Raw genomic sequence first — 25,867 nt, 5'->3', positions numbered from 1 at the left:
GCCTGAATGCATGAACTACCAGGCTCAAGAATAGCTTCCATCCAACTGTTAACAGATGCTTGAAGAGGCCTCTTGTATTCGAAAAGATGAACTCTTGAACTGCCATTCTACCTTGTCGTGGACCTTGTACTGTATTTGTCTATCTGAACTGCACCTTAGAACATAGAACAAGACAGCAGAGGGCCAAGCCCTTTAGCCCACAATGTTGTGCAGAGTTAATTATACTTAATGTGGTGAACTACATACACCAGAGTGGTTTGCTCCCAACAGACCCCTGTTGACTGCTCCTGTGGCTCCTCCCACAAACCCCTGTATAAAGGCGAATGAGGCCTGAGGCCGGCCCTCATTCTCCAGGATGTTGTGTTGTTCATTCTTCCAGTCAATCTCTCGCTTCTTACGTCTCAGAGTGAGTTATTGATGGTGCATCACTTAATGTCTTTTGTCTGCACATGGTCCACATTCTGCCATTCTCTACATATTCGTGTGCCTATCTATGAACCTCTTAAATACCTGCTTCAATCACAATCCCTGACAATGTACTGCATGCACCTACCACACTCTGTGTAACAAAAAAAAAATTGATGCACACATCATCTTTGAACTTACCTTAACCTTACTCCACTACCTTACACTTACTCCATTACCTTACATGGATGACCCTGAGGAAAAGATGCTGGCTATCCACTGGAATTTCCACTCCCTGGAATTTAGAAGAATGCAGTGGGATCACATTCAAGTCTACCGAATGTTGAAAGGACAAGATAGGGTGGAAGTGGAGAGGATGTTTCCTATGATGGGGGTATCCAGAACTAGAGGGCACAGCCTCAAAATTGAGGAGCAACCCTTTAAAACAGAGACGAGGAGGAATTTTTTTGTAGCCAGAGAGTAGTACATCTGTGGAATGCTCTGCCTCAATCTGCAGTGGAGACCAAGTCTGTGGGTATATTTAAGCTGGAAGTTTTTCATTTCCTGATCGGTCAGGGCATCAAAGGATATGGCAAGAAGGCAAGTGTATGGAGTTGAGTGGGGTCCAGGATCAGCCATAATGAAATGGAGGAGCAGACTTGATGGGCTGAATGACCTAATTCTGCTCCTATGTCTTATGGTCTTATCCATTCTATCTATGCCTTCCATAATTTTATATATTTCTATCAGGTTTGCCCTCAGTCTCCACCACTCAATGAAAATGACCCCAGTTTGTTCAACTTTTTATAGCACCTCTTCTAATTCAGGTAGTGTCCCAGTAAACCTCTTTTGAACTCTCACCATAGGCTCTACATCCTCCTGTAATGGGGAAACCAGGAATTAATGCAATACTCCATATGTGGCCTGACCAGACTTTTTATAAAGTTGCAAGATAATAGAGTCATCATGTTAAATTTAAAAAATACAAAACAATAAAAAATAAATACATGCTGCCATTTGATATAGATTTCAGTATATGACTGCATCCTTTATTGTATGTTTATGTATATTTACAGTATTCCTACTAAGGAGAGAAATTTTCTCTGTCAATGTGAATTGAGTGATAGAAATGAGTCTTTGGTTTGACTGACAAAACTCTACTATTTATATAGAGAAGAGATAAACCAGATTAAATTTTTCTGCCACAAAAATTATGTTTAGACATGCTTCAGAGTCATGGTGAAGCTTCACTTCAGAACTTAGCTCTTGTTAATTAGATCATAGCTGACTCCTAATGAATAAGTAATGAGTCATAATCTTATTCCAGGAATGAAAATATATTGAGCACTTGAAAGCTGATAAATTGGAGGTTGACATGTTAAGTTTCAACATGTTGGAAAGAAAATAGATCAATCACTGAACCCAAATGTGTGATTATTCATATTAATATAATCTTAAAAAGTTAAATAGTTACTTGAATTTGTTAGTGGTTGGGAAAGTGAATTGTGAGCAGGATGCAGAGTTTGTGAGCACGTTAAGCTTGTGGGCAAGAGTGTGGCAGTTGAAAAGTAAAGTGAGTAAATGTGAGATTGTATATTTTGCTGTGTGTGTGCGCCCTTAACTCCTGCTGGAGGAATTCGGGGCGCTGTCATGACAAGCTTTTTGCACCAATCTTTTGGTGATTGCTCATCATACGGCGTGTCTTGGGGATCTGAAACCTGGTGGAGCCCATCCATCGCCAGATTTTTTTGGAGCTGGCTGGATTCGAACTCAAGAGCCTTCGCGCCGATGCTGATCCAGTGCTGATGCCACTAGGCCACCAGCCAGCCTATTTTGTTAGGAAGAATAAAAACAAAAATCAGTACTAAAGTAAATTGGTAAAACTATTATTGTCATATAGATCGAGGTACAGTTTGCCATCCATACAGATCACTCCATTACAATATTGCATTGAGGGTAGTACAACAGAAAGCAATAACTTTGTTTATCACTAATATTTGCACCATATTTTAATCAACACATCCTGACCATAATAAGACTGGAGGTTCTTTCATGATCACATTGATATGTTTTTCCTACACTATATTGAAGTGACTTGAAGCATTTTGGATTACCATGAAATAAACCATGTTAAATACTAAATTTGATTTTATATACATACATAGATATAGATATATAGATATATGTAGCTATATATAGAGGAAGTCAGGGATATAGTTGCAGAGAGACTTACAGAAGGCCAGAATATGAAGCTCATTGATTAGAACTGAGAGTATGATTGTCTTGAACACTGAGCTGTAATGAATGAACATCAGCCAGATGTAGGTCTTGCTATACTCCATCTTTTAATCTTGACCAAAACTCAGAAAATGTTCCCACTAGGCACATTGGTCTTTCACAGTGTTCTCAAAGTTAATATCTACCACAAATAGGACATCCTATTAAGTGTGTGAAAGTGTTTTGCATAAGTTTAGTGCCATAGATTTAGGACTTCATCATTGTATGTGTGTACAATATAGGAAGTTATATTGCTCTTTGATGCCTTTACAGTATAGATCCTTCCATGGTCTTTTGTTCCAGACCAAAACCACACATCATTCTGCATTTTTTTAACTCATTGTCCAGTGACAGTTGAATTATGTTCGATTCAGTTGAGGACACCTACCCTAGTTTTACTGGACAAATGCAGAATCTTAATCAGTTGCTTCCTTTGGGCAGTGGTCTGTGGAATTAAATAACTTTTCCAATTTTTCATATCAGTAATGCTGTACCATTATGGCCCCAATTTGATAGTGGGGTCATTTACCTGTCTGTCAAAGAATCAGAAAAGCAGACAATTTATTTTGAATTCAAAATTAGTGTTTAGCTTTTGAAAAGCTTTTAAGACCGGTTTTCTATGAAATTTTTGAGTTTCTGTAGAGCCATACTATGTGGCTGTCAATGTTTCAGGCTTGATTTTGCACTAGTAATAGACTTTGGACAAGCTCTTCATGCAAACATTTTAGAAAACTTATATATTCTGTCTTTATTTAACTCTTTTATGTAAAATGAACAGATTACAGACTGCAGATGTCTGAAATTGTAATGTTATACTAATATCTCCCTTCATTAAAAGGCTTTGAACCAACAATTGATGTTAATTTACTATGGTTAGGGTAAGAGTAATTGATACCTGTAGCTTAGCATTAATGATTACAGATATTTTGTTTTGACATTTAAACATTAGCTCCTAACTAGAATCTTTTTTAATGTACCCTCTGGATTTATTAAAATATTCTGATATAGTACAAGAGGTGAACTGATTTCATACCTTTGGAGATAAATCCTTAGCTTAGATCAAAATATCTGCTTTCCACCTTAATTTTACTAAACTAAAAACTGCATTTGCAGAAAAGAAGGGTTTATGATCTCTGTTTATGATCTATATATGGAGGGAGAGGGAGAAATTTAACCTTGTGAAATGGGGACAAAGGACTGAATATGCTGAAATCCTTAGCAAAAGCATGTCAACTGCCCATTTCCCTCTGCACAGGCTGCCCGACCTGCTAAATTCCTTCAGCATTTTGTGTTTTTACTCTTGCAATTTGCTATTTGATGTGCTGTTTTTAAAATTAAGTTCTATGCTATCTTTTAGCTAAGCTACTTAAACAATGGAGAGCTATACAATTCAGTTCATTATCATCCTAGGTTTAAAAGCTTCAGCCTATAACACATTTTTTTTAGATAGGATGGTAAAAGTTTGAAATGAATCATTTTCTCACATTGTTAGGGAGAGTAAATTAACATTAAATTCCTCTTCTGGAAATGTGTACAAGTTGCTATTGGGGCAGATTTGCTAAACCTGAGATCATTGAATTCAATCAAATAAAAAGCCAGGCCTTGAAGGTAATTTTTCCAATACATTCCAATGGTGCCACTGTACTTGTGGGAGATTTTCAGTATTCAGAATTTCCAACAAAAGGCTGTGAATCCTCTGGAAGTATAGGACACCACTGTCTAGTGGAGCAAGGCACAGAAACTCATTATCACAGGTAGAACATGACACCTTCTGCTAAAGCCAGTGCTGCACTGGACTTTGCACTGGCAAAGAGTCCTGTGGCTAGAATATTTGTGTATGTAGATGTGTTTATATACATGCTCACATACAGGAGACAATTTTACCCATCTCTGGTATTACAAATGCTGAAAGCAATGTGCCTGCTCATCTATTTCTTTCTTGGTACAATTGATGTGTTAAAATTGGAAAATCGATTTCCTAAATCAAGGCATATGCATATCAAACATATAACCTTGCCGTGCATGCTTTTATTACTTTTACCTTTGTGTGTATCTTGTCTCAACCACTAATTCTCTTCTTATTTTTCAGAATGGTGACGGTTCCTCAGTAAATGATTTGATAGCTGTAGTCTCACCAACACAAGAACAAGCTGAGGCTATAAATTCTACAGATAAGGTAAATTGTTCACCTTTTCCCCCATATGTTTAGTATTAGAATTATATTTAAACATAATTCCTATTGATAGACTATAATTGAAAATGGATCAGAAAAAATATCCTTTCATGTTAAATTTAAGCTTATATAGCATATTTTGGCACAATTGATAATTATGTGGCTCATAAGATTTTGTCGCACTGACTTTTGATTTATTTGTCTCCAAATACTCAAATGCTTCTCAAAAGGATAACACTCTTTCAATAAGTTGTCTAGCTAAAACCTTCATAAACTGAGAGCATCTTTATTCTGACCTATAGTGAAAATTTGCCAAGAACAATCATGGAAAGACCTTGATTACTGACATCATATGACATAGCACATACAAACGAATGAAAGGATAAATAATTTAAGTGTAATGTGTATTCAAGTTTTGCTTGTTTTTTATATTCATATTCACCTTGTCTTATCTACATGATACAAGAGCAATTACTGGTTGTCAGCGCTCTGTAACTTCATGTTTGAATGGTGGAGCAGACTTGATGGGCTGAATGGCCTAATTTGTTCCTATGTCTTATGGTCTTATGGTTTTGTTGAAAGTTCAAAGTACATACATATCACCACATACAACCCTGCGATTCTTTTTCTGTGGGCATGCTTAGCAAATCTATCTATAGAACTGTAACTGTAAACTGTAAAATCAGGAACAATAAACAACTGTGCAAATGCAGATATAAATAAATAGCTATAAATAATGAGCATGAAATAACAACATTACCAAGTCCTTAAATGTGTATAGCTATCCCTTTTTGTTCAAGAGCCTGATGGTTGAGGGGTAGTAACTGTTCATGAACAATGGTGTGAGTCCTGAGGCACCTGTACCTTCTACCTGATGGCAGTGGTGAGAAAAGAGCATTGGCTGGGTAGTGAGGATCTTTGATGATGGATGCTGCTTTTCTACGGCACTGTTTCATGTAGATGTGCTCAATGGTTAGGAGGGTTTTACCTGTGATGTACTGGGCTGAATACACTACCTTTTGTAGGATTCTCCGCTCAGAGGCATTGGTATTCTCATACCAGGCCGTAATGCAGCTAGTCAGCACACTTTCTACCACACATCTATAGAAGTTTGCCGAGGTTCTGTGTAAGAATAATAATTATTGTGTATTGATTATACTTCGGGAGTGGAGTTTCAGTGATGCTTTCAGTGAACACAGGGATGGAATTATCATGGCAATATGTGCAAGACCCTTTTGAACCACATAGAATTTAAAGAGTTACTATAAATGGTAACAAAGCCTAATAGTGACACAATAAAGAGTCTTGACCTGAAAGCTTGACTGTCTTTTTCCCTTCACAGATTCTGTCTGACCTGCTGAGTTCCTCAATATTTTCTTTGTTGCTAATAATATGCCACCTCAAATTTATAATCCCTTTGACTCAGTAGAAATCATACTTTTTGCTTTGATTGGACCCTTGCATTCCACATTCCGTTCACTTCAAAATTTAGGAATATTACTTCTCATAGTATAACCTAATCAATCTTTTTCATTGGGGGCTCATCCAGAAAATTTAAGATGCATGGGTCCATGGTGAATTGGTTGTTTGGATTCAGAACTGAACTTGCCCATCGAAGATGAAGATTAGTGGTCAATGGGATTTATTCTAGCTGGAGGTCTGTGACCAGTAGTGTTCCACAGGGATTCATACTAGGACCTCTACTGTTTGTGATACACATATAAATGACCTGGATGAAAATGTAGATGGGTAAGTTGATAAACTTGTAGATGATATAAAGATTTGTGGTGCTTTTGATAGCATGGAAGTCTGGCAAAGGGTACAGCAAGATATAGATCAGTTGCCAATATGGGCAGAGATATAAAAGATGCTGTTTAATCTGGCCAAGTATGAAGGATTGCACTTTGGGAGATCAAATGTAAAGAGACGGTACACTGTTAATAGAAAGACTCTTAACAGTCTTGCCCTTAACAGTGTTGATGTGCAGAGGGATCTTGAGGTCCATGCCCATAGCTCCCTGAAAGTGGCTACACATGTTAATGGGATGGCAAAGAAGACATATAGCATGCCAGCCTTTATAAGTTGAGGAGCTGAGTTCAAAAGTCAGGAAACTATGTTGCACCATTATAAGACTTGTTAGGCTGTATATGGAGTATTGCATTCAGTTCTGGTCACTCCATTATAAAAAAGGAAGTCGAGGCTTTGGAGAGGGTACTGAAGAAGTCTGTCAGGACGCTGCCTGTATTAGAGGGCATGTGCAATAAGCAAAGGTTGGACAACTTGGGATGTTTTCTCTGGATCAGTGGAGGCTGATAGGAGAGCTGATAGAGGTTTATAAAGATTATGAGAGCCATAGATAGAGGAGATATATTTTCCCAGGATTGAAATGTCTAATACCAGAGGGCATTCATTTGAGTTAAGGAGGATAAGTTCAAAGGAGAAGTATGAGGGAGGTTTTTTTTAACACAGAGAGTAGTGGCTGCCTGGGAATAGTGGAGGAGGCAAATATGCCAGAGGCATTCAAGAGGCTCTTTGGAAGAAACACGGATATGCAGGAAATGGACATCGTGTAGGCAAATGGGGTAGGTTTAACTGGGCATTTGATTACCAATTTAATTAGTTCAGCATAACATTGTGGGCCATAGACCATGTTTCTGTGCTGTACTGTTCTATGTTTTTTCATCAGTAAGTGAAACTGCATTTTAGTTATGTAAGTATTATTTACACATGCAGGTAATATTGTTAAATGAGCATTGATTGATTATGAATAGAAATGGGAATTGCTGCTCGGGCAGTTTCTTTGATGAGAGAAATAAATTAAAGTCTCAGAATTTTGAAAAGTTGGTCTGCAATGAAGTACCTTGCAGTTTGTGCAGCGTCCTATGTAGGAAGTGCAGTGAATACTAGGAGGTTCTTTATTTCAGATTCTTCTTGAACCTAAACAGACTTGATGATCAAGCACATTTTGGTGTCTTGACAGATGTTATTGATACAATATCCTTTTCTTGGGTTAATTGAAGGTACCACTTCTGTGACTGTCTTCAGTAATGTTTTCTAGCAACTCTTCAGCCCTTTAGTGACATAGTCATTTTCTCATTCCTCCTCACTATCCCCTTTGGGTATCCCCATTGATATAAGTGGTTGACTTGAAAATGTGTATAATAAGAGTATTATTTGAACCATGTATTTCTGCATTTTATCTAATTCTCCATTTTCTCATCTCTGCCCTGCTTAGTGGTGTTAAGTTTTCATGTGATCTGAACATTTTATCTTCAGAGCAAGTGTTGATGTATTTGCTTTATTTTAACTTAATTTCCTTCCTGATTCTGCTGAAGCAGACTAGGGCATGAATCCTAAGTCTTCTCAGTGGAGTGTGTTACGAAAACCCCGTAACCAGGTAACTTACCAGCAAAGATAGATGGATCAGCTGAGTCGGATGCTACTATTTTCAAACGTTTTATTCAATAAGGGCACAAACGTATGGTTAATACAAAACATTCAAATCGTCAAAACTCAATCTAAAACACCGGTGTAACCATAATCAATCAGAAATAAGCTCTTTCGTTGTCTAGGGTATATAATACTGAGTCCAATTGGAAATATAAAGAGTCACTCTGAAGTCTGCAGGCTTTTCTCTTTTGGTTTCACGTGTTGGAGAGAGAGAGAGATAAAACGGAAAAACTTGCCGTTTACATCCGTGGAATCAGGGGAGCGATCTTCCCCGTTGTTAGTTAAAAGCGATCTTCCGTTGGTTCCAGCCACAAACCCCGCATTCGGAATTTAACGCACGTGGCTTATTTCAAAATGGCTTCCCGTTCCCATGGGAAGCGGTATCGTGCTTCTTGGTGTCTCCTTGGTGCGTCTGAGGGTCGTCCTCTTTCAGACCCTTCTTTATACTGCCTCACGGGATCTCAGGTGTCAATCAGGTTGCAGGTGGTGCAATCTCTCTCTCAACCAGCCCACTTTGCCCGAGGGCTTTACAATGTCCCTGCGAGTTGGCACGTCTGCAGTCCCCAGGTGTCTCCTGAGAACAATGCCACAGTCACCAGCTTTTGTCCCAGTGGAATGTCTTTCCATTTCCTGTGTCCATTCAGCCTGTCTCTCTCTCTCTCTTGGGTCGTTGACCCCCCTTTTACTAGGGCTCTTGCAATTCTCACAAAGGAGGGGGCTGGTATCATAACACCTCCCCTCTTAAAAAGGTTTTTACCAGCGGTTAAAACCCAGAGTGGTACAGTCTTACAGAAATTTTGAATCTAATACAATACAGAAGCTTTTCTTTTCACTACAGAGTAATACAGTTATACATTCAAGTCAGCATCTAAACAGTTAACAAGTACAGTGCCCCTTTTCTTTAATACCTTACCCTACCGTGCCCTACATCGCATACTCAATTCAACACCTGGATAAACAATCCGCTAGCACATTATCACTCCCCTTTATGTGCTGGATCTTAATATCAAATTCTTGTAGATAGATAGATAGATAGATAGATACTTTATTCATCCCCATGGGGAAATTCAGCATTTTTTTCCAATGTCCCATACACTTGTTGTAGCAAAAACTCATTACATACAATACAATACTTAACTCAGTAATAATATGATATGCATCTAAATCACTAGCTCAAAAAGCATTAATAATAGCTTTAAAAAGTTCTTAAGTCCTGGCAGTTGAATTGTAAAGCCTAATGGCATTGGGGAGTATTGACCTCTTCATCCTGTCTGAGGAGCATTGCATCGACAGTAACCTGTCGCTGAAACTGCTTCTCTGTCTCTGGATGGTGCTATGTAGAGGATGTTCAGGGTTTTCCATAATTGACCGTAGCCTACTCAGCGCCCTTCGCTCAGCTACCGATGTTAAACTCTCCAGTACTTTGCCCACGACAGAGCCCGCCTTCCTTATCAGCTTATTAAGACGTGAGGCGTCCTTCTTCTTAATGCTTCCTCCCCAACACGCCACCACAAAGAAGAGGGCGCTCTCAACAACTGACCTATAGAACATCTTCAGCATCTCACTGCAGACATTGAATGACGCCAACCTTCTAAGGAAGTACAGTCGACTCTGTGCCTTCCTGCACAAGGCATCTGTGTTGGCAGTCCAGTCTAGCTTCTCGTCCAACTGTACTCCCAGATACTTGTAGGTCTTAACCTGCTCCACACACTCTCAGCATCAGACTCCAGCTTAATAACCTTCTGTTTTTGTTTTTCATATTGTTCAAGAATACCAGCGGGTTGTGATCGGTATAGACCACTAGGGGTCTTTGCGCCGGACAAATGTACACTTCGAAATGTTGTATCGCTAACACAAGCGCTAACAATTCCTTTTCCACGGTAGAGTAATTCCTCTGGTGTCTATTGAACTTCCGAGAGAAATATGCTACCGGGTGCTCCACTCCATCCCCCGCTTGCTGCAATAGGACTGTTCCTGCCGCCTCATCGCTGGCGTCCGTGGCCAAGGAGAAGGGGGTTAACAGATCGGGCGCTTTTAACACCGGGTCATGGCACAGTACGGCTTTTAACTTTTCAAAGGCATTCTGACAAGAATGACCCCACTCAAATTTTTCCTCCTTCTGCAGTAATTTTGTAAGGGGGAGCGCAATGTCCGCAAAATTTTTACAGAATTTCCGATAGTATCCCACCATGCCCAGAAACCTCCTCAGGGCCCTTTTATTGGAGGGTACCGGGACCTCGGAAATAGCCCGGACCTTCGCCTGCACAGGGGCCAACTGCCCGTCTCCCACCACATACCCCAGATAGGTGATCGTGGCATGACCAAACTCACTCTTAGCGAGGTTTACAGTAAGGTGGGCTGCCGACATTCGGGTAAACAAACTTTCTACAGCCCCCAGATGCTCCTCCCAGGTGTCATTCCAAACTACCACATCGTCAAGATAAGCCTTGGTGTGGGTTAACCCCTTTATCACAGCGTCTATCATCCGCTGAAATGTCCCTGGGGCATTTTTCATCCCAAACGGCATAACGTTGTACTCGTACAACCCAGACGGGGTGACAAAGGCTGAAATCTCTCGAGCCCGGTCCGTTAAAGGAACGCACCAGTACCCCTTTAGCAAGTCAATTTTTGTGATGTACCTTGCCTTCCCCAGTTGATCAATGCAATCATCCACCCGGGGAAGAGGGTAAGCATCGGTCTGGGTAACCGCGTTGACCTTCCGATAATCGGTACAGAATCGTATGGTCCCGTCCGGCTTTGGGACAACCACGCAAGGAGAAGCCCACGCGGATGAGGATTCGCGGATTATCCCAGCAGCTAGCATATGTTCAATCTCCTTCTCTACCAGCTGGCTTTTCTCAGGATTCATCCGATAAGGGGCTTGTTTAATAGGTTGGGTTGAGGTAGCTATCACATCATGTTGTGTCCCATTACACCTTCGGGGAACATCTGGGCATAAGTCTGCATGCCGGTTAACGAGCTGTATTACCTGCTCCCGCTGTTCAGGCTTTAAGTGGCCAACTTTACCCGCAAGATTCGCCAATACGACAGAGTTCTCTAATCTGGTAGGGACTATACCTATCTTGTCGAACCGTTCTGGTTCCTCCTTACCGTCCCCCCCAACTTCATCGGCTTTCATAGCCGCGCCAACAACCGGGGGGGTGGGTTCATGATACCCTTTTATCATGTTCACGTGAACTAACTGGGTCGGCTTTCGTCGGTCGGGGGTTTCGATCACGTAATTCAGCGAGTCTATTTTCTTACGCACTGTATATGGTCCTTGAAACCTCGCCCCCAGAGGGTGAGTAGCTACCGGGAATAGGACCAGGACCCGGTCGCCCACGTGAAACTCTCGTTCTCTCGCTCTCTGGTTATACCACTGACCCATCTTTTCCTGAGAGGCTTTAAGGTTTTCGTTTGCCCAGGCGCATACTTGACGCAGTCTTTCCCGGAATTTCAGCACATAGTCGACCACACTGACTTGGGCGGTCGGGTTAGACCATTTTTCTTTCAGTAGGGTTAGGGGTCCCCTGGGCCTGTGACCGAAAACCAGTTCAAACGGACTGAACCCCAGGGAGCACTGGACTGTATCCCTTACGGCAAATAACAAAAGGGGTAAAGCCTCATCCCAGTCTCGAACGTTCTCCTGGCAATAAGCTTTAAGCATGGTCTTTAGGGTAACGTGGAACCTTTCCAACGCTCCCTGTGACTCCGGGTGGTACGCAGAGGCCATAATCTGCCTCACCCCGAGCTGGGTCATCATCTGCCGAAATACGTTCGACGTGAATGTACTTCCCTGGTCTGATTGTATCTCCTTGGGTAGCCCCACGGTGGTAAAGAATTTGATAAGGGCCTTCACCACCGCAGAGGTCCTAATACTACCCAGAGGCACGGCCTCGGGAAATCGTGTAGCGGCACACATCAGGGTCATGATATACTGCCGCCCACTCGCAGTTTTAGGTAAGGGTCCCACAAAATCCACAATGACTCGGGAGAAAGGCTCCTCACATGCGGGAATAGGTCGGAGGGGGGCCTTAGGGATAACTTGATTCGGCTTACCCACCACCTGGCAGGTATGACATCTTTTACAATACTCAGTAACATCTTTCCTCAGATTGGGCCAATAGAATTCCCTCTTTCTCTCCCCCTTGAGTTCTTCGCTCTTGTTTTCGCCTGTCCAGCTCCAATTCATAGTTCCTCTGTTTCTCTCTCTCTTCTGCTTCTAGCTGCTTTAGTTTGAACACCTGCTCTCTTTCCCTCTCGGCTTCTCTTGCCCTCTCGGCTTCTCTTGCCCTCTCGGCTTCTCTCTCTGCAGCCTTCTGAGCTGCGTCTATTTCTAGCTGCTTTATTTTAAACTCATGTTCCAGCCTTGCTTTCTCCAACTCTGCCTGATTTGTCCCACTCACTAATCTCCTTTCGGGAATATTTTCCAAATCCTCAGCTGTAAACACCTTCTTCCCAACGTAGTGCTGTTGTATGACCCTTAGCACTTCCTGCTTTTTCATTGCTGGCTTCACCGCTGTGAGGTCTAAGGCCTGCGCCAAACTTACTAAGTCTGATTTTGTAGCCTTCCCTAGCGCCTCTACCGTCGGGTTTCTCATGAATTCACCCACATCCATCCTTGCTGGTTTTTCTGTCTGGCTACCTGCGTACCAGATCCAAATTATTTTGTTTTGACTTACAATCCCGATTGACTGACCTCCCCCTTTTTTGGTGTCAAATCCCGAGACGAGAACCCCACTTGTTACGAAAACCCCGTAACCAGGTAACTTACCAGCAAAGATAGATGGATCAGCTGAGTCGGATGCTACTATTTTCAAACGTTTTATTCAATAAGGGCACAAACGTATGGTTAATACAAAACATTCAAATCGTCAAAACTCAATCTAAAACACCGGTGTAACCATAATCAATCAGAAATAAGCTCTTTCGTTGTCTAGGGTATATAATACTGAGTCCAATTGGAAATATAAAGAGTCACTCTGAAGTCTGCAGGCTTTTCTCTTTTGGTTTCACGTGTTGGAGAGAGAGAGAGATAAAACGGAAAAACTTGCCGTTTACATCCGTGGAATCAGGGGAGCGATCTTCCCCGTTGTTAGTTAAAAGCGATCTTCCGTTGGTTCCAGCCACAAACCCCGCATTCGGAATTTAACGCACGTGGCTTATTTCAAAATGGCTTCCCGTTCCCATGGGAAGCGGTATCGTGCTTCTTGGTGTCTCCTTGGTGCGTCTGAGGGTCGTCCTCTTTCAGACCCTTCTTTATACTGCCTCACGGGATCTCAGGTGTCAATCAGGTTGCAGGTGGTGCAATCTCTCTCTCAACCAGCCCACTTTGCCCGAGGGCTTTACAATGTCCCTGCGAGTTGGCACGTCTGCAGTCCCCAGGTGTCTCCTGAGAACAATGCCACAGTCACCAGCTTTTGTCCCAGTGGAATGTCTTTCCATTTCCTGTGTCCATTCAGCCTGTCTCTCTCTCTCTCTTGGGTCGTTGACCCCCCTTTTACTAGGGCTCTTGCAATTCTCACAAAGGAGGGGGCTGGTATCATAACAAGTGCAACTGTCGATCTGCAGCTCAGAAGAAAATCTGCACATGATCACTTCATATTTGGCACCTTTATGTTTTTTTTGTTATTCCATATGCTGATCTCTCCACTTAAGTCCAGGTGTAGAACAAAAATTTATCCCAATTTGTTTTATAAACGATTTAAAGTGAACACCATGCATTCCAGAATCCAGAGCTAGTCAGGTTTGATCTCACTCTAAAGCATCAATTCATTAGGTTTTCCTGAGCCACGGATCAGTGTCGGATTCCATGGCAGGATACACTCTTGCACTGTCACTAAATGTTCTATGTATGGCCTTCATCAGTAGAAAGATGTCCATATTTATCTCACAGTAGATATGCTGAATGGCTGCATGGTCCACTTCTATATTTGGAGTAGTGTCCTTAGCTTTTGTAATCCGTAGTTTGTACAATGGATTAGGACAATGGGTAAGGCTATCATCTATTCTTAACAATTCCCAAATGTGAAGTTCCTCAACTAGTCTTGATTGTAATTCTTTGGGTATAAATCATTTGTGATCTGATTTAATGTTTTGAAGTCCAATTTAACTAGTGCACACATGATGAAGATTCAAAAGATTAGCTTTATTTTTATAGTTTTTATTTAGAGATACAGCATGGAACAGGCCCTTCTGGCTCAAATGAGCCACACCCCCCAGCATCCCCACCTATTTAAACCTAGCCTCATCACAGGACAATTTACAATGACCAATTAACCTACTAACTAATATGTCTTTGGAATATGGGGTAAAACCCATGCATTCACAGGGAGAACGTACAAACTTCTTAAGGCGGCATCAGAATTGAACTCTGAACTCCGGCATGCTGAGCTTTAATAATATCATACTAACTGCTATGCTATCATGCCCATTTGTCATATATACATCAAAACATTGAAACATACAGTGAAATGCATTGTTTGCATCAAATTAAATTGAATCAGATGGTGGCCTGCAATAATTTGGATGACAACTTAAACTGCTTTTCCTTTTGTAATTATCCCTTTCAGTCTTTTGCCGTATATTAAAACTTACTTTATCTTTTAATTCTCCACAATGTTGGTGCAGTTTAACTCTATCCCCATAGCAGCTGCCTGATGTACTGCACATTTCTAGCATTTTCTCTTTGTTACAGATTACAGCATCTGTAGAGGTTTGCTTTTGCATTGTTTACAGCTTGATTTCAAAGGTTTATGGAAGAGGGTTATCAGTTAATACATTCATTTTCATCTAAGTCTTTCATTACAGCATTGAAACCCATAACTGATTTTATAGTTTATAACTTGTATTGCTGCTATTGACAATGCACCACAATTCAGAAATGTTTTATAAACTTCTTTGCTAGATATTATACATTAGTTTCTAATTGCCTGTGTTTTTGAAATAATTAATTTCTGAGAATTAATTGCTACAGTGAGATTATTAAAATTTTCTGCCATACTAATGTATTTTCATTACAAATGTATTGTCATGTCTCAACTGGATTTGCTTTATCTCCTTCTCTTCTCAGAAGATGTTTTTGTCTTGTTATTCTATGCCAGTTTGTCCATATTGATTTCCACTTGTCCATTTTGTTCCTGTTTAGCCTCTCCTCACCAGATGTGGTCATTCTTTTACCAGGCTGCTTCCCGCATATGTCATGTTTCTTTCTTCCAAAGTTCCATTCTATTTTCTTCAACTTTTGAGGCAAAACTAGCACTAGATGCTATCCATACAGCTCACCTAACATTCTTGAATTACCTTCTTAAAAAGCCTCACCTCAAAGTTATCACTTACATCAAATATCCATTATCTCTATAATGTGGAATGTGCAATTTCCTAAAATTTTTTCTTGCTGATTCAAAATGCATAGTCTTAATCTGAACCATGGTGTATCCTTAGTCCTGATGCAGGGTCTCAACCATTCTTTTACCTCCATAGGTGCTGCTTGTCCCACTGAGCATCTCTATCACTTTGCTTTTTATTCCAAATTCCATAATGTGTAGTCTCTTCATACTTATACCTTTGTGTGCAATAGTCTTAATTGTAGGATTATTTTCCATCACAGTGTTTTTAAACCTTGTGAACCTTCTCCAAATTGCTATCATGCAAATACCCATTCATCTTACATTATGTCCCTTTTAATTCTCAAAGACATAAAGGCATACAACATGAAACAGCCATTTTATCCCCGAGTCTATGTTGACCATTAACCATGCATTTATAATAATCCTACATTGATCCTATTTTTTTCATTCACCCTCCACTTTAATCAATACCCCTCTCTCTGCCCCGCCCAACATATATATCAGCACTCTAGGGCAATTTACAGTGGCCAGTTAAACAACCAACTGGCACACCTTTATGATATGAGAGGAAACCATAGCACCCAGAAGAAGCCCACTTGATCACAAGCCGAATGTGCAGAGTCCATATAGGTAGACCTAAGGTCACTGAGTCAAATCACAAACGAGAAAATCCGCAGATGCTGGAAATCCAAGCAACATACACAAAATGCTGGAGCAATTCAATATGCCAGTGTATGAAAAAGACTCTTCATCAGGACTGGAGAAAAAAAATAATGAGTCAGAGTTAGAAGGGGGGGATAGGGAAGGAAGAAGCTTAAGGTCACAGTGAGTCAGTAGTTCTTCCAGCTGTGACCTTAAGCAGTCCTTAAGTCCTCATACTTTAGCTTAACATCAGCTCATCAAAGGTTACTTTGGGATGTTTTACTATATTGTGGATACTAAAAAGATGGCACAGTGTCACAACAAATAGTGCTGCCTTACAGCTCCATTGATCCAGATTCAACACTGAACTTGGGTGCTGTCAATTTGCATGTTCTCTCTGTGATTGCTTTAGCACAGTACAGGCCCTTCGGCCCACAATGTTGTGCCCACCCTTAAACCCTGCCTCCCATATATCCCCCCTCCTTAAATCCAGTTAGATCCAGTTGGGTGTTTGGGTTTTCTTCCACATCCCAAATTGCCACTGATGTAGGTAAGTGAGAAAAAAAATTAAAGGGGAGATGACGGGTATATCTGAGAAAAGAAATTGTTCTAATTTAGGAAATGAGAAGGGAAATGGGACTGATGGAGGCCAGTGCAGACTGAATGGTTACCTCCTGCATTATTATAATAGAAATAGTTGAGCAATATGTTCCATGATTTATGTCACTATGCACATTTGCATTCTTGAATGATTCCACAAATAGAATCCTTGATGTTAATCACAGCTTTCCTTTTCAATTAACAATTCTTTGAAGCAGCCAGCTGAAAATTATAGTTAGCACACAAGGAGCATAACTGGGGTGCATTGATTTATTAGCAACCAACTGAGTTGAATGAAAATTGTAAATTGTTGTCCAGAAGGTCCTTATGATTAAATTTCTTCTGTTTTATGAAATAATTATTGGAAAAGATCGCAATGGACTCTTTGGGGCAGTTAGAGGCAAAAAAGGCATCGTTAGGAATGTGAATCAGAAGTATAATTGGGCAATAAATTGGCAGGAGGAATCCTTATTTGAGGTGTGTGTAGTGTATATATGTATATGTGTGTGTGTGTGGTGTTTGTATGCATGAGAGAGTGAGATTGGGTACTTTGCTGGAATGCATTCTTGTTTTATTTATAAGTTTTCTGTTTGAGCCTGTTTTTTTTAATCTCTCATTGAATTAGTCACAGTCCTCCAGTTGTGTGCTCTGGTAGTCTGGTGTGCTTCCCTTTGTTGACAGCTTCATTTCTTTAGATCAGTAATCTGGAGACCCCTTTGGTGTCTTCATCACTGCTGGTTTCAAAATTGAGACAAATAAGAATGTTCGCTTTGTCAGTGCATCACCATAGCAACAGTTGCTTGCGTATGAGTCAGGGTCATTTCTCACTTTAGCCATTCTCTACAGATTTGTAAGTCATAATTATCTATACACATTCTGACTCAATATGTACATCCTTGTATTTACAGATTTTAAACCTACTTATTAATCATCTTTAGGTATTATCTTCAAAGTTTTATTTTTAGTGTGCACGTGCAATGTAATTGGATCAAATAAGATTTAAGACAGGCAATTCAGTCACTAAAATGTAAATGCAATACTTGATCTTGAACCTTAACTAGAGCTTGTTTTGAATTGCAGTGTCAGCTCTGTTCAACCCACTAGCCTGAGAATCCATTGGTGCTTGATGCTCTTGGTGCTGTTTACATTTTAGAGAGTTCTGGCAATGTTTAAATGCTTTTGCATAGTATAAACATTGAAGTTCCTTTTATATGAAGTGCTTTTCTCTGTTTAAAATGCTATACAGATGCAAATTATTATTGTTAAATTGGGCTTGTTTCCATTTGGACTCTGACTCCCAGTATTTACACTTGTGAATCTTGTTTACATTTCCCAGTGGAAGATTTGTAGACTTTGAAAGACTAAGTCTGTGAATTTAGTAGAAGGAAGCCAGGTTTATGGACCTAAGCCTCTGGGATCCAGTTGGAATCCGCAGTCCCATGTAATTTGAGCTAAAACAAAGCAAAAATACATGTATCTTTGGATAATGTGTCTGCTCTTATCAAATTATGGTATTGCTTTGCACTGTTGTAACTGTATGTTATAATTATGTGGTTTTTTGGTCAGTTAGTCTTGGTCTGTCTTGTGTTTATGTGATATCATACTGGAGGAACATTGAATTTCCCCTTGGGGATGAATAAAGTATCTATCTATCTATCTATCTATCTATTCAGTGAACTACACCCACGAAGCCTTCTGTGAGAGTTTTTAAGATTGCATCTAGCCAGGCGGTCTCTCCCATTAGGTCCTTTGCAAAGAGATTTACTTTCATTTAAAAGTAGCTCTCAGGACAAACCAGATACAGCTTCACTTAGAAGTATCCTTCAGGACACAGTTGTAGGATCTTGCTAGCAACACTTGGTCGTGGTCTTCCCTTTCAGTTTGCAGACCAAGAGACTGGGGTGCATCACAGAGTACTGTCTTCCTATTGAGGTTTTCTATGGAAAAGCTCAATACAAAGACAATGAATGACTCATTCCTACAGCACAGGCAATATGTGATGATGCTGAAATTCTTGCTGTCCATGATGTGGTGGTCTCTTCTGCAATTAATTTAGTTACAAATTTAGTTCTTATCACAAAATGCTACTTAAATATTTTCATCTAAATTATTCATTATACCACATTGAGAAAAATTGATAACTGATGTGTGTTATATCTAATTAGCAAAAATAAGTTCATTAAGTGAGAGTTCTGCTGTTAGTTCAGAAACGATGAAAACTGTCTTTCTGAAAATTGGGGATGTAATTGTAACACAGCAAAGGACTGCATATTAATTTGTTGTGCCAATTAGATTCAACTTGCATTCTCTAATTGAATTCGTTAAAAATTCACTTACCCTTTAGTTTAAGTATCTCACAAAGTGTGAAAAACAAATGGATAATTATACACAGAATAACAAATAAGTACTGTAAACTATGTCATTTAGAATTCATTTGAATATTCTAATTAGTTCTGCGTTTTCTTCCACATGAAAGGCAATCTGAAGTGGCATGCATTTTTTTAAATCACATAGTGCATTATAATGGTCTAAGGGCTGTTCTCTTTGTTCTAGCTGGATTTGTGTTTAACCTGTAAAATGATGTTCTTCTACCAGGAGATAATTTCTTTGTGGTATACTGTTGTACCATAATGTACAGGAGGAGAATTTGATTTGTGTGCAGGTGCAGTATGCAACAAAAGAGCTGCTGCATGTTCATGAACTGCAAAGTAGAGTTGTATAATACGGGATTGTACTAGAAATTTGCTGTGGCAAATTCCTCATTGGTAGTTGGTTCGCTTTGAAGGAGAAAGGAAATTCAGGTTCATTCAACCTAAAGCATTGGAGACACAGTAAACTAGTGTTTCTGGAATTTGGAGAAACTCAGTAGCTCAGGTAACATCTGGTAGGAAAGAAATTCAACCCGAAATATTGGCAAGTCTTTTCCTCCCACAAAGGCTGTTTGACCCAGTATTTTGTTTGTTGCTCCAGCCTAAAGCATTTTCTGCTAATTGTTTACAAAATAGCACCTGCAAAAGAATTATCAGCACCTTGGTTCCTTTTGCTTTTTGCTGGTACTGGGAGTGTCAGAAACAGAACTCTGGAGACGTGACATAGGAATTTAGAGATTGTTGACCCTTCAAACTTTATGGAAATGGGAACAGATAGTGAATGGTCAGTAATAGCATTCTTGCATATGAATCAGGTCATACATTTATGCTCTATCCAGAGACAGCAACTGCACTTACAATACAACGTTGACATGTAGAGTCATAGAGAGTACCACACAGAAGCAAGCTCTTTGTCCCTTCCAATTTGCGCCAAACCATTTAAACCGCCTAATCCCATTGACCTGCACCCAGATCTGAGCCTTCCATTCAATCCAAACTTCTGAAATGTTGAAATCGTGCTTGCATACAACATTTGCTCTGGTAGCTTTTTCCACACTTTATCTCTGAGTGAAGAAGTTTCCCCTCATGTTTCCCTTAAACTGTACACCTTTCAACCTTAACCCATAACCTCTAGTCCCATTCAGATTGTTAATATCAATAACAAAGAACAACGGACCCAGCACCGATCCCTGTGGCACTCCACTAACCATATTTCATACCTTTCTTATTCCTCAGTTCCACCCATAAAGCCTCACTAGATAAGTTCTCTGGTCTGTACTGACTGAGCACTGCCGTGACATTTTCCCTGAGAGGGGTAACACCATCCCTCTCCCTTTAATATCTTCTGCTTTGTTGCTTCTGAAGCAACGGAACCCTGCAATATTGAATTGCTGTCCACCCTTCCTGCAAACAAGTCTCACTAATGGCTACAATATCATAATTCTATGTGCTGATTCATGCCCTGAGCTCATCTGTCTTTCCTACAATACTTCTTGCATTGAAATATATGTAGCTCAGAACATTAGTTGTACCATGTTCAATTCTTCGATTCCTGACTTTGTCTGAGGTCTTAACAACATCTCTACAGCCCTTCCACTATCTGTTCTGGCATTTTAGTTCCCATCCTCCTGCAACCCTAGCTCAACTTCCCCCCCCCCCGCCCCCCCCCCCCAAAGCCGCTGCACTAGCATACCTTCCCACTAAGATTTTTGTCCCCCTCCAGTTCAAGTGTAAAATTGCTCTTCTGTACAGGTCCCACCTTCCCTGGAAGAGAGCCCAATAATCCAAAAATCTAATGCCCTCCCTCCTACACCAACTCCTTAGACACTTGTTAAACTGTGATTTTCCTATTTCTGAAATCACAGCCTTGGAGGTCCTGCATCTTTAACTTAGAACCTAACTCCCTGAATTTATCTTGCAGAAAATTGTCACTCTTCCTACCTATGTCATTGGTACCTACATGGACCACAACTTCTGTCTGCTTACCATCCCATTTACGAATGCAGAGGACTCGATCTGAGATGTCCCAGACTCTGGCACCCAGGAAGCAACATACCATCCTCAAATCTTGTTCTTGTCCACAGAACCTCCTTTCTGTTCTGCTAACTAATGAATCCCCCATCAGCACAGCTGGCGTCTTCTCCCCCGTCCCCCTTCACTTCTGAGTCACAGTGCCAGAGACCTGGCATTTGTGACTTTCCCCTGCTAGGCCATCCTCCCCCATAGTATCCAGAATGGTTTACTTTTTGTTGAGGGGGATAGCCACAGAGGTACTCTGCATTGACTGTTTAATGTCTTTCCCCTTCCTGACTGTCACCTAGTCCCCTGTGTCTTGCACCTTGGGTATAACGACTTCTCTACATGTCCTATCTGTCACTTCATCAGCCTCCTGAATGAATCAGAGTTCATTCAGTTCCAGCTCCAACTCCTTAATGCAGAATGTTAGAAGTTGCAACTGGATGCACTTTGCAGAGGTGTTGTCAAAAGGGACAGTGGAGGTCTCTCTTCCTTCCCACATCCCACAAGAGGAGCATTCACCTAGATAGATAGATAGATAGATAGATAGATAGATACTTTATTCATCCCCATGGGGAAATTCAGCATTTTTTCCAATGTCCCGTACACTTGTTGTAGCAAAAACTCATTACATACAATACAATACTTAACTCAGTAATAATATGATATGCATCTAAATCACTAGCTCAAAAAGCATTAATAATAGCTTTAAAAAGTTCTTAAGTCCTGGCAGTTGAATTGTAAAGCCTAATGGCATTGGGGAGTATTGACCTCTTCATCCTGTCTGAGGAGCATTGCATCGACAGTAACCTGTCGCTGAAACTGCTTCTCTGTCTCTGGATGGTGCTATGTAGAGGATGTTCAGGGTTTTCCATAATTATCCTATAATTATCCTGCCTGGTATCCTGAATTATGCAAATATAAAGAGGGAAAACAATAAATAAACTGGGGGGAAAAAATCTACCTGCAGCTTTCTTGCCTTCTCTCACACAAGCCTCCCTATGTTGAAGTCTCAAAGAGCTGAAGCTCTCACTATCCATCCCAGCTGTTTTGATAGAAATAATTAATTGTTCTTGCTTTAGTGTAACATTTCAGGTAAGGCTTACTACACTGAGAACTGCAAAAAGCAAGCAATGTAAAGGTAGTCCAAATTTATGAGTGATCAAATAAGGGAACAAGTTTGAAGTATATATGAATAATTATAAATGGTGTGATGAAATATTGGCATAGCAAGTAGAGTTACAGCTTCACAGCTCCAGCAGCACCAGTTTCAATCTTGTCTTTGATTGATAATCCATTTGAGTTCTTATTGTTTGTTCCAATGATTCTCTTGGTTTCCCTGTGTGCTCCAATTTCTTCGCACACCTCAAACACATGCAAGTTATTAGGTTAATAGCTGCAGTAAATTGCCCCTAGTGTAAGTGGGTGGCAGAAGAGGTATTGTGGCCGCAGTGTATTGCAATACATCATAATAAAAAAGCTATAAATTATTTGTTTAACATTTTTTTAAAATTATATGTCAAAACTTTTGTTAAAACCTTTCAGCATAAGAAGTCTGATAAAGTAAAAAGATGCCTCTTGATTGATTCATACATCTTAATCTAATCTTTTATGGATAGAATAAAATTAGCAGCAAACTCAAGCAACCCTTTCATTGTAGTTTTGTTCTGTTATCTGCCACAGAGTTGGACCCCTTTGGTTAGTTGGAGTCACTATAATAAAGAAAAGGAATGATCTCATTTGTAAGGCCACCAGCTAGTACTGAAGAGCACTGCCCTAGATGTCCAGAGATGCTTTCCACCAAGGAATTATGAACTGTTTATTGTGGTCTATTGGGTATTTTGTTAATAGTGTTACCATAATTTTAATAATGATGAAGAGGAGTGGCATGAGAATGATGAGCTACATGAACAATTTGACAGTTCATAGTAAATTTATTTATCAAAGTACATATATGTCACCATATAAAAACCCTAAGATTCATTTTCTTGCAGGCATACTGAATAAATCCATAATAGAATCAATGAAAGGTTTCACAAACTTGGGCATTCAGCCAATGTACAAAAGACAACAAACTGCAAATGCAAAAAGAAAGAAATAATAATAAATAAACAAGCAATAAATAATGAGTACGTGAGATGAAGAGTCCGCTATCCGAAGGTAGAGCGTTCCTGTGAAACCGTTTGTAATCTGAAATGTTGTAAAGCGAAGAAGCAATTACCATTGATTTATATGGGAAAAATTTTTGAGCATTCCCAGACCCAAAAAACAACCTACCAAATCAAACCAAATAACACATAATAACTAAAATAACACAAACATATCGTAAAAGCAGGAATGATATGATAAATATACAGCCTATATAAAATAGAAATATTGTATGTGCGGAGTAGTTTCACTTACCAAAATCAGGAAGACAGCAAGCCAAAATCGATGTGGAGAAAAAAAAATCAGCACGTACATGCCTACGCACGTACGCGCATGCGCGCACAACTGCCCGCACAAGGCTTCACGATCATGGTAGTCTTTCTCAGAGTAACACACATATAAAGCAGGCGTCTTTTTTTCGTAAAGGCGAAAATCCTCTTTGGTTAGCGGAAACAGGTACTAATGTAGGTCTTTTGTAACAGCGAGCTGTCGTAAAGCGAACGTTTGAAAAATGGGGGCCACCTGTACCTGAAAGTAAGTCCATAGATTGTGGAAACACAACAATGATTGGGCAAATGAACCCAAGTGAAGCCATCCCCCCGGCTCATGAACCTGACAACTGAGGGAGAATAACTGTTCCTGAACCTAGTGGTTAGTGGTGTGAGTTTCGAGGAATGTGAATGGTATGCTATTCTTAGTCCTGTTTCTATTAAAGTAGTTAACAAATCATTCATGTTGGATAAAAACAGTGAAGTCAATAAAGAAAGGAGAGCTTGCAGTGAAGGGAAGTAAGAAATAGATGGAAACGAGCGAGATGTGGAATTCCCATTGTATTTGGAGCAAATGGTGCCAATTGGAGAACCAGCTGCTTATTTAGTAAACAACAACACACAAAATGCTGGTGGAACACAGCAGGCCAGGCAGCATCTATAGGGAGAAGCGCTCGAAGGGTCTCGGGCCGAAACGTCGACAGCACTTCTCCCTATAGATGCTGCCTGGCCTGCTGTGTTTCACCAGCATTCTGTGTGTGTTGTTGTTTGAATTTCCAGCATCTGCAGATTTCCTGTGTTTGCTTATTTAGTAGCTTGTCTAAGGCAATGCAAACCTTAAAGATTTAAATATCGTTAATGATTATCTTTATTTGTCACATGTACATTGAAACATACAATGAAATGCATTGTTTGTGTTAATGACCAACACAGTCTGAGGGTATGCTAAGGGCAACAGTGTGTCGCTATGCTTTTGGCACCAATATAGCATGCACCCAACTTGTTAACTCAAACCTTTACATCTTTTGAATGCGAGAAGAAACCAGAGCACCTGGAAGAAACCATGCACTGAAGAACGTACCAAATCTTTACAGACAATGGCAGGAATTGAACCCAATCTTACAGCTGGTACTGTAAAGCATTGCACTAACCACTACACTATTGTGCCATCCATTACATTACATTTTACATTAAAAGTAAAGTTTCCATTTTGTGCATATTTCTCTTTTCTCATTTTTCTTTTTACATCCCATAAAATCTTCATTGCCCCAGTCCCTCTATGGGAGAAAAATGCTTAAAGTGATATTACTCATGAGAATGAGAAGTCTGTCTTGATGCAAGTTTTCTAAGTAAAGCTATTGATGCTGTATTTTTGGTACAGTTCAATTACTATTGGCCTTTTGGGACTGAATGTTGGATTAGCATTCTCTCCAGGGCTTCTATGTAATTGGAGTAAATTAACCAATTTAGAATTACTCTGAAAAATCAAATATTCTATGGTCTGTAGTGAGCAAACATCGTTCAAACTCCATAAGAATATAAATAGGTATTCTTATTAGTAATGTCACTCAAATAATGAACTTTGATGATTTTTTTAGTTAGTCTATAATATGTAAACTGAGCAGATGTTTTCTGCACAACTTGACAGCAGAAAGACAATGTAGCATAGTGCCACCTTTAGTATATATCTACTGGATATTGATTGGAGATAAACCACTTTCAATGCATTTATTGAGCAATGGGCACATTAGGGGATAAATACATTGTTGTACAGATTAGTCAGAAATCTGTCTCGGGTGTGTAAAAGAGTATAAGATCTGGCTCTTGACAGGTGGAATCAATTGGATGAAGCCCATTCACATTTGATAAACTGTATCTCAGAAATATATACAGACAGACAGAAAGAAATACTTTATTGATCCCGAGGGAAATTGGGTTTCGTTACAGTCGCACCAACCAAGAATAGTGTAGAAATATAGCAATATAAAACCATAAATAATTTAATAATAAGTTAATCATGCCAAGTGGAAAGAAGTCCAGGACCAGCCTATTGGCTCAGGGTGTCTGACACTCCGAGGGAGGAGTTGTAAAGTTTGATGGCCACAGGCGGGAATTACTTCCTATGATGCTCAGTGTTGCATCTCGGTGGAATAAGTCTTGGCTGAATGT

At 40.0% G+C, this 25,867-nt stretch overlaps 1 protein-coding gene across 4 annotated transcripts in view; it reads left to right on the top strand.

Moving 5' to 3' along the window:
* Positions 1-25,867, top strand: part of ccser2a (coiled-coil serine-rich protein 2a) — a 636,731-nt gene that overhangs the window by 439,814 nt on the left and 171,050 nt on the right. For all 4 annotated transcript variants that reach the window (XM_073025313.1, XM_073025314.1, XM_073025316.1 and 1 more), the window contains one exon: positions 4,772-4,858. In XM_073025313.1, coding sequence (XP_072881414.1) covers positions 4,772-4,858 — 87 coding nt within the window. The remainder of the gene's footprint in view (positions 1-4,771; positions 4,859-25,867) is intronic.

Source organism: Hemitrygon akajei, chromosome 21 (assembly GCF_048418815.1).
Source record: "Hemitrygon akajei chromosome 21, sHemAka1.3, whole genome shotgun sequence".
Classification (NCBI taxonomy): domain Eukaryota; kingdom Metazoa; phylum Chordata; class Chondrichthyes; order Myliobatiformes; family Dasyatidae; genus Hemitrygon; species Hemitrygon akajei.
This window is presented reverse-complemented; position numbering and strand designations above follow the sequence as displayed.